The 10,421-nt window shown below is 32.3% G+C and overlaps 1 protein-coding gene across 1 annotated transcript; it reads left to right on the plus strand.

The window, feature by feature from the left end:
* The first annotated feature begins 993 nt into the window (after positions 1-993).
* On the plus strand, positions 994-6,499 carry LOC123695750 (lipase member H-like). Its single transcript, XM_045641668.1, has 2 exons — positions 994-1,163; positions 5,573-6,499. The coding sequence occupies exons 1-2, from the start codon at positions 1,046-1,048 to the stop codon at positions 6,481-6,483; spliced, it is 1,029 nt and encodes a 342-aa protein (XP_045497624.1). The 5' UTR covers positions 994-1,045; the 3' UTR covers positions 6,484-6,499.
* Positions 6,500-10,421: the final 3,922 nt, after the last annotated feature.

Raw genomic sequence — 10,421 nt, forward strand, 5'->3', positions numbered from 1 at the left:
CTATTTCCCGAGGTAAAAAGTAGCCCATGTCCCTTCTCGGGTATCAAAATATCTCTATACCGAATTTCATGCAAATTGGTTCAGTAGTTAAGGCGTGATAGAGTAACAGACAGACAGACAGAGTTACTTTCGCATTTATAATATTAGTATGGATTGGACCACTGTTTGATATTAAACTGCTCTATATACAATGACGTTACTACTTTGTGACTTAATTTTTCCTCGTATCGGGGAGGTCCCAGGTTCTTTCCCGAAAGAAATTTGATCAAATATATATGTGAATGGCTCGTAAGATATCAATTATTTATTTATTTAATGAGGTTTCATTTAACTTTGTTTGTTAATATAGGAATACCCGTATACTTTTTAATTATAATTTAAGTAACTAACTACTATCTATCGTACCGCCATTAATATAGGGGTTTTCTTTACATCATTAAATTATCCATACTAATGCATATTGGAATTACATACAAAATTTGTTAAGGTAATATTGTATGAAAGTACAATTTACATCATATTTTATAAATCTTCAGTTTTTTCAGAGACTACTAATAATACCTATCTATTATAATATATTGAGTTTATCTACTATTATTTCAAAAAAGTTTATTTTGTCCTGCAAATGATTTTTTATATATAATTTATTTAATAAACATCATGTGTAGAGTTTTTAATGTTGGTAATCCTGGTGACATTTAAACTTTATTATTTTAAGGTATTAATTTTTAGCAAATCACACCATTTATCTTAACTTTGTATTATTATACATAAATAAAGAGCCTGTATCCGCTGAATACCTAAATTTATAATACCTAATTATAATACCTAAACAGAAAAGTTTACAATTGAAAAGTTAATTAAATAAGTACATATTAATATCAAAAGGAGTGCGTTTGATAGATCGTATCCCATACGCTAATGAACTCAGGTAAAGTATAGATAACACATAAAAGATTTAATTTCCTGCTCGAAGCACATGGCAATAATCTCGTGATCTCATGCCAGTATATATCTGACCTCCGTGGAGTGTAGTTGTGTAACAATGAAATTATTTATCTGTTTTTTGTTTTGTTTATTTACAAAATCACACGCTTGGGGACGCGGCGATTTGGAAAAGTATGGACCCTTCCAGATGGCGCTGCATTCGAATTTGATTAAATGTAAGTTGTATAAATGGTCTATAATTTTAATAAATAAAAGCTTTTAAAAAACATCTACGACTTTTGCATTGAAATTAGAATATGGGTAAATATTACATTTTTCTTTAGTAGTATGAATCAAGTAATAAAAGGTAAATAACTCATAACCTATGACAAATGCAATAAAATCTGAACAACAATGAACACATAAGATACAGTTAATTAACAAATAAATTTACCTTCTAGACGGGAAGCAAATTTGAAGTAATTTATTTGCGTAGGTAACCTACTATTTGTATTTCCTCATTCTATGTGTTTGTTTTTGTTTAATCGATATAGATTAATAATTTAAGCACGTATTCATTGTGTTTTTATTTTATTGTGTAAATAACAATGTGCCTAATATTTTTATGCCTGTGGTTTTCCTTAATCTATCTATATATATAAAACTCAAAGGTGACTGATATAGTGATCTATCAACGCACAGCCCAAACCACTGGACGTATCGGGCTGAAATTTGGCATGCAGGTAGATGTCATAACGTAGGCGTCCCCTAAGAAAGGATTTCCCGAAATTCTTGCGGGAACGGGGAAAAACGGGGATGCACGTACAAAGTCGTTGGCGGAAGCTAGTATACTATAGGTATAATACCAAATATCTAAATAACATATATACCTAGTTAAGTTATTTATAAATCTATAACAGTATCGATAGTAACCTTGTTTAAATCTCATTAACCTTGTCACACTAAGAGCCTTACAATATATTATTATATAAAAAAATAATTAAACCCATACAAAATTGTCTATGTTTATAAGTTTTACGTTTTTTAGTGGTAGTAGAAGAAGAAAGGTGCTTTTCTGGCATGATTTTTTGGGATCCCCAATATCTTAACTAAACTAACATCTAGGTATTAAATATTAATAAAGAGCGTGTGTGCCGAGCACACGAGTCAGAAATTAAACTTCTTAGGCAAGATTCAAATATACCAAAATCGTTGCCTTACTCCATGATGCCAGGTATGGCCATGACGCTACCTTGAAATTTTACTCTCAACGCACCTAAAGAAGTTTCATTTGAAAAATTAAACCTAATTCTGTAGCGATAGATTAGTTAACAATATGTACAGACCTATTACTTATAATGGTTCAAATACACCCAGGAACATCACTAACGCTTATAAATTTATCCATCCAAAATAAAAAAAGAGATAAAATTAAAATTATTCGTTCAAAGCACAGTTCAAAGTAATATTATTATAAATTATAGTAGACAAAATTGAGATTCTCTAAAGTTTTTTCAATACGATAAAATTTCTGCAGTGTGCGTTCGTTGTTTATTTTTATTTAAACCTGTTGAAATTATCAGATATCAGTCACTGATATTTCACTATTGCAAATGTAATAAGATAACAGGGCCTTTATAAGAAAACAATGACTCTTTTCTTATCAACAAATCAGCAATGACTCATCTATCACTTAGATAATTTAGATCAACAAACGGTAAAAATAAAGGTTTTAGGAAGAACTAGTTCTGAATATGTTGTTATTTAAAACAATTAACAATTATTAATGTTCTACCTTTTTTTATTATGGACCACAAACATCGATTATCAATATTAATATGTAGGTAATATGTATCTAAATGTAGGAGATACCAATATTTTATAGGTACGTAGTCTTTGAGCATGCTAAATTATTTTCTGGAACAAGAAAATTTCAAGACATATCATCTATACATAATATAATAAATCTGTAGAAGGGTCAATTCTGTACATTGAAAATATTGAAAAAATAAATAGCAGGGGGTGTTACTGGATCGATACCAAACCCAAATATGTGATTAAAAAAATTTTTGTCTGTCTGTCTGTCTGTCTGTCTGTCTGTCTGTCTGTATGTGAAGGCATCACGTGAAAACTAGCGGTTCGATTTCGATGAATTTTGGTATAATTATACCTTATTATCCTGGGCGTAAAATAGGATACTTTTTATCCTGGAAAAATACGTAGAAAAAAAATAATCTTAATTTTTCAGTTTTATCCATAGACGTTGTTCCGTAGAACCGCGAACACACGTTGCGTATTATTATAGGCCTAGCCGTATTTGGGAATTGGGTCCAATAGATATTTATAAGATGTTATTGTCAGAGGTACTCAAAATGGTACTCAAAATAAACCATCCACGCGAAGACCGACATCCGCGCGGACGGAGTCGCGGGCGGAAGCTAGTAACATAATAAATATGGTACTAAAATCTTTGTACATTTAATTATTAATTTATCGTGGAATACTGTAGCTCATTATAATTATAATAATAAATAAGAGTTGAACATGTCATGTAAAATTTTCGCAAAAATGAGAAAAATATCTTCCTTCTGAAAAGAGATGAAATTGCGTGTATCAGCCATTACCTACATATAATTAGACCTTGAATTCAGTATGTGCGTCAGTTCTTTTATTCAGTAATGTTACGCCTCAATAGTTCTACTATATTTTATAGCTACATAATAGTATATAGTTTCAGTCAATACCTATTACCTATACATATAAAAACTAGCTTACCGCCCGCGGCTTCGCCCGCTTTCTCTAAAACGATTTGAGATTTAAACTATCCTATCTCTCAAGTTCGATCGAACTGCACATGGTGTGCAAATTTTATTATAATCGGTTAAGTGGTTTAGGAGTCCATTGAGGACAAACATTGTGACACGAGATTTATATATGTATATTAAGATAATCATTTTTCTACAGATCTTTATGCGAATATCTTCAATTTGTGTCAATAAATAACAAACACATAAACATAAATACCTATATAGGTATAAAGTATATACTTTCTCTTTATTATCTAGATCTACCAGTTACCAATTTCCAAAATTTGTAAATAACAATCAGATGTTAATTTATGTAACTCTTGTATCCATTCACGCTTCTAAAAGAACACTAGTTGAATCAATAAATATCGCGTTTGAGTATAACCTACAAAGATGCAATATGACAAAGACCTTTATTAAATAGTGCATATTGCAATAATCGAAATAATGCATTGCAAATGATATAATTTCCATATTTAAATACTGTATCAGACAGGCTGGTGTCACGATTCATGACCTAAAACTTATATTATTATTATGCAGGTTATAAGTGGAATATCATTACATAGTATAAAACAAAGTCACTTTCTGTGTCCCTACTTCCATATGTAATTTAAGCAAACAACATATCTTATTGTTATATGCTTAAATCTTTAAAACTACGCAACGGATTTTGATGTGTTTTTTATAGATAGAGTGATTCAAGAGGAAGGTTTTAGTATTTAATTTATTAGGTTTTATACAAAGCAGGTGATGCCGCGGGCGCAAAGCTAGTCTATCTATACATATAATAAATCTGTAGAAGGGTCAATTCTGTACATTGAAAATATTGAAAAAATAAATAGCAGGGGGTGTTACTGGATCGATACCAAGCCCAAATATGTGATTAAAAATTTTTTGTCTGTCTGTCTGTCTGTCTGTCTGTATGTTCAGGCATCACGTGAAAACTAACGGTTCGATTTCGATGAAACTTGGTATAATTATACCTTATTATCCTGGGCGTAAAATAGGATACTTTTTATCCTGGAAAAATACGAAGAAAAAAATTTATCTTAATTTTTCAGTTTTATCCATAGACGTTGTTCTGTAGAACCGCGAACACACGTTGCATATTATTATAGGCCTAGCCGTATTTGGGTCCAATAGATATTTATAAGATGTCTTTGTCAGAGTGACTCAAAATGGAGAAATAAACCACCCACGCGAAGAACGACATCCGCGCGGACGGAGTCGCGGGCGGAAGCTAGTAATAAATAATGCAGTTCTTGTAATTATTGAAGCATAGCCACGGGCATAGCTTCTTGGAAAAATTCTCGTAGAAAATAGAAACATGGAAGGAATATTATGTTGAGATGAATATCAATTCAAGGATACTTTGATTTATATATATGTATTACATATTCATAGTATTTTTTATTTACTGTGGTTTATAGAAACAATAAAACGAACAACAAAAACAAATTTAAACAAAATTAAATCAATTACTACTATATCTATATATAAGTAGATACTTACATTAGAGAAATAAAAAATAGGAATCTAGGTAAATGTCTTTAACCATCAATTGATTAGCGTTGTTTTGTTAAACTTAAATCAGATAATGGATGAAAATTAAATAGAATGGATGTTTATCTTTCAAATATAACCTTGTTTCCTTAAAATATATTTTAAACTAGAAACTAATTGAAACATGATTTTCATCCCAAGTACCTATTGACCATTTTGTAATCAATGCCCTTACAATTATACGCCTTTGCATACTTATCGAAAACATCCCACCGTAACGAGACGCTCATTACCTCATTGTATCTCATTGAACTCAATTACCATTGTTACAGGTGACCACGACAGAACGCTCAACCTTGACGTCAGCGAAATTGACGTCTACTTCTACGACTTTCCTCGCAATGACGTCGAAACGTTCCACATCAATGACGCAGCGAAAGGCATCCTGGCCCTAAAGGAACTGGACAAAACAAGGAAATTCATCATCTTCGTAGCTGGTTACAAGTCGAACATAAACAAGAAGACAGAAGAGCGAATGAGAGATACGTTTAGAAACTATCCAAATAGCTATTTGATAATCCTGGACCATTCTCCATACACAAATAACAGGCAGGGCAACGTAAAGAGTTACGAAAGGTCTGTCAGATATATCCATTATATTGGCAAAGCGTTAGGGAACATGCTATCCGAATTAGCAAATGGAGGGATATCACCGAAAAATATGCATTGTATTGGCCACAGTTTGGGCTCACAAATGTTGGCGCATACTGGTGAAACTTTCTATGAAAACACGGGTAATAAGATTTCAAGAATCACAGCGTTAGATCCAGCTGGGCCTTGTTTCTCTAATAGTTTAATACAAGAACAGATTAGAGCCGGAGTGGCGGATTACGTCGAAGTGTACCATTGCAACGCTGGTGGTCTCGGAACAACGAGCGTTTTAGGAGACATAGACTTCTTTATAAATAAAAAAGGTGCGGCACAGCCCAAATGTGGGACACCATTAATCCCTGGTATATTCGATTCGTCCAAAGCGGCTAAATGCAATCATAGAGCCTGTATTGATATTTGGACGTCTACGGTCAGTAATCCAAATTGGTTCTTAGCGTGGAAATGCGACTCGTATAAATTGTTTAAGAACGGCGCGTGTGCTGCTAACGAAGTTACTATCGCTGGCTTCTGGAACCCTGGTAATGCGACCGGAGTTTTCTACTTCTCGACTGATGGTTATGATGTACAATAAATTATTTTTTATTTTTGTGTTGTTTTCTTTTGTTGTCAAAATAGAGCAAGTTTTATTACACCTGAATCCTTTTATAAATAACAGTACCTACGTGCCATGAAACAAGACCTCATAATGAGATCTTTAAGTGGGTTAGTAACACCAAACTTTTTGAAAAGCTTTTTTAATATTAACTTTATAAAATATTCGATGAAAAGGCGTTCTACAAAGGAATAAAAAATACGACAATATTACAAAACATAATATATCGTTTTATTTTTATAATATGCAATATTTTTTAGATAACTTTCATGATATTATGTATGTAAATAGCATAATATTGTGGTTGCAAGGTGGTTGCTATAGGAACTTTTTTGAATATATAACATAAGTAAATAGGATTTGGATTTCCTTTGTACTATATGAAGCATTAGGGAAAATATTATTTACATCCAAATAGGAATAAAAAGAAGTTATAAAAGAGTAAGACTCTTATATTTTTCCTTGTTTCTCGCGTTATTATACTCTTGAAGGAAAATCAAAGGAAAGAATTTGCTTCATATGAGTACAGGTAAATGTGGATTAAGTGGTGTAATTAAAAGATTAATTGTCATATCGATTTATGTTAAAAGCACATTTTATAATGTTTCAGCGAAGCTACATTCAAAATCTTTGCATTATATACTAGCCGTCCGCCCCGGCTTCGCCCGTGGTACATGTTTACGTTTTCTCTCCATAAGAACCATCCTCGTACTTCAAGGAATATTATTAAAAAAAGTATTATCGAAATCGGTCCACCCGTTAAAACGGGTTTCATTTTTATATATGTATATTTTATATGTATATAGATTCTAGTAAAGAATGTCTGTGACGATTTACGTAGATAATTTTTCCAAAGCTACTGGATAGCTATGAAGGACAATATGTAGATGTGAAAGGATTTCTATATTGTTAAGTGAATGATAAAGTTTTAAGTAACGATTCAATCTATACCTAGTTAAATTAAAATCTAAAAACTAAAGAATATTTTTTTTTGTACCTACATAATTGCTATTATACAGGGTGTCCCACCGTTGGTATTCTAAGCTCTATGGACGTTATAGTTTTGCATACGCTGAGTATGTAAAAAATACTTATAAAATTCCAGATGTATTTTTTTTCAAATAGATGAATTCTTATAACTCTTTGTGTACCTACACCCCTAACAAGCAACCCGCCCAGCTTTGCCACCCGCACGTGAGCTAACGTTTAAGATTATGTTTTCATAGACAAAATGCTCACATTAGCGAAGCGTTATATGCCGGCTCCTCGAAGCTAGAAAAGAAAACATGAATTTTAAGGAAAAATTTAGCAAAAAATTTTTGCCGTAATTTTGTTGTTAAAGTATTTTTTACGTGATCAGTGTATGCAAGACTAGGTACAAGTTCCTTCGCGCTTAGTATACCGATAGTGGGACACCCTGTATAACTATTCCCTTAGGGCGGCCGTACACGGACCGCTTCAAGCAGTTGAGACCGACCGCTTGAAGCCGCGACCGCGCGGTGAACTATAGGCATTCATTCACCGCCGTACACGTGACGGCTCGAGCCGTCGCGACCGCTTCAAGCCGTCAACTGCATGACGAAATTCCACCGTGCCGTTGACGGCTTGCGAGCGGTCGTGAGGCATACACTGACTGCTCGAGCCGTTAACTGCGCTAGAGCCGTCGTCGGCTCGCTCCTCCCCTGAAAATCAATGACTTGACTAGTCAAAAAAATCAACCGCTCGAGCGGTTAATAGCGACGGCTCGAGCGGTTAACAACCGACGGCTCGAGCAGTTGACGCCGACCGCTCGAGCCGTCCGTGTACGGCGCTCAGCCGTTAACTGCTTGAGCGGTCCGTGTACGGCCGCCCTTACACTTGCAAACAATAAGATTTTAGATTAACATTTCAATAAAGTATTCAAGGTATGGAATGAAACTTTCACCAATTTAAGTTGATTTACAGCTTCATTTGTCCACAAACATTTTAACAGGAGCGGAGCACTGCGGGAAAAACCGCGGAGCACAGCTAGTTTAAATATACATTTACAATGAGCACAAAACAAGGAATAGGTACGAAAAACATTACATAGAAAACATAAAATATTATATATTTTCTTAACGTTATTCCACAAACAAGCTAAATCATAATAATTGCGGTTTCAACGTGAGTCGGAAGCACAGCCTCTTTGAGGAAATTTAAGAAAATTTATGATCTTTGAAACACAAATGCTTGAGTGTATTTGTAAACAAAAATGTTTGGATATTTTTTGTATTTATTTCTCTTGGAGTTTAAATTAAAATTCATATTTTTATTTAGTAAGTTGCTTTTTATTAAGTGGATACCTACTGAATTTTTGTTGGCTTGGATAAAAGGGAAGTCTAAAAAACAATTATTAATTAAAATTACAACTTATCGTTTGCTTTTACGAAATTACTTTTTAAATATTCAGGAAATATTACCAACGTAATTTACAATATTGTTTTCATTGATAATGAACTATAATGGTTCCGCTTGAAAAGACTCAGGTAATATTATGAAATAATTCCCTTGGTTATTGTCGAACTACGAACTACGAATAAAATTGAAGTGTTTGGAATATCAAAATATAAGTTTTTATCGAAATTGACCTTCTATCGATAATGTCAAAATTAAATGAACTTTAGTTTGAGTTTTTTTTTTTTAGGTTATTATGTACTAAATTCGACGAATTAAAATTTTATAACGGAGTACTTGTAATTATAAAATGAAATCACAAAAATTATAACGTAAGTACTTGATTTCCATTCGTTTTGATCCTTGAAGGACCAAATCGACATGAATTACCATAATTTAACATTTTTAAGATTTCCTAATAATGAATCAAAGGAATTGTGACGTCACTTTCTTGTCATCGGTTACAAGAGGTGGCAAAGGGAAAAAATGCAGGTTTCAGTGGATGAAGACCCACTTTGAGCATTACGTGATCAAGCGGTTGATGTTTGAAAATGTTTGCTGAGAGTGGTGTGAGGGAGGAGCGTTTGAGGGTAAAAGTATGGAAAATAAAAAAAATGTTTATATATTTATTTACATTTTTTTATTAATTTATATTATTGCTAAAATATGTGTTACCCTTATAAAGGCTGAAAATACTGGTGTAGCTAAGGCATAAAGTCATAAAGAAAAATAGAAAATTAACTTTTAGAATCTCGACTGAAAAGCCAATACCTAGTTATATTTTAAATTGAAAATATTCTTATTGAACAAACGAACAAACATTACTTATTTTTGTGACTTGCTAATACTACAAACCACTTTTCCTAATAGAACCGGATAAAAGAGCCTATGTTACTCAGTAAAGACGCATTTTAATTATAAAATAATTATTTAAGTTAATCGACCAGTTTTTTATTTAAATTGAGTATTTGAATAAATTTTTTTTTTGTGCTAAATGGAAAGATTATATATTAGTTTTATACCAAAACTATATTTTTTTTTTTGCAATAATTCAAAAGGTATTTCAAAATATAAATTAGTCTTTGAATCCAGTACCGAAAACACACCGACAACTCCCGAAGCGTCACCCGGACGCGTGTGACGTCATAATGTTAGTTTTCACACATTGCAGTTGATACAAAAACGTATACAACTAAAACATTTTGACGTCACATCTATGGTGACCAGTCATGGCGCGTTTATAGTCACGTGATTTTAATTTAAATTTTATCAATTTTTAATTGCTTATAATTAATAGAAACATTTTTTTTGAGTTTTTTGCATTAAATATCAATATTATGTAGGTGTGTATTATGTAATATCAATATTATTATGTATAAGGTTTTAAAATACCTACATTAAAAAAAATCAATATTTTTTTTTATTCAAATACTCAAATATAACAAACTAGCACACAAAAATTCTAATCTTTCCTCTACAGAATACTACTTTAGATTAAGCAT

The sequence above is a fragment of the Colias croceus genome, chromosome 11, assembly GCF_905220415.1.
Source record: "Colias croceus chromosome 11, ilColCroc2.1".
NCBI classification, from domain to species: domain Eukaryota; kingdom Metazoa; phylum Arthropoda; class Insecta; order Lepidoptera; family Pieridae; genus Colias; species Colias croceus.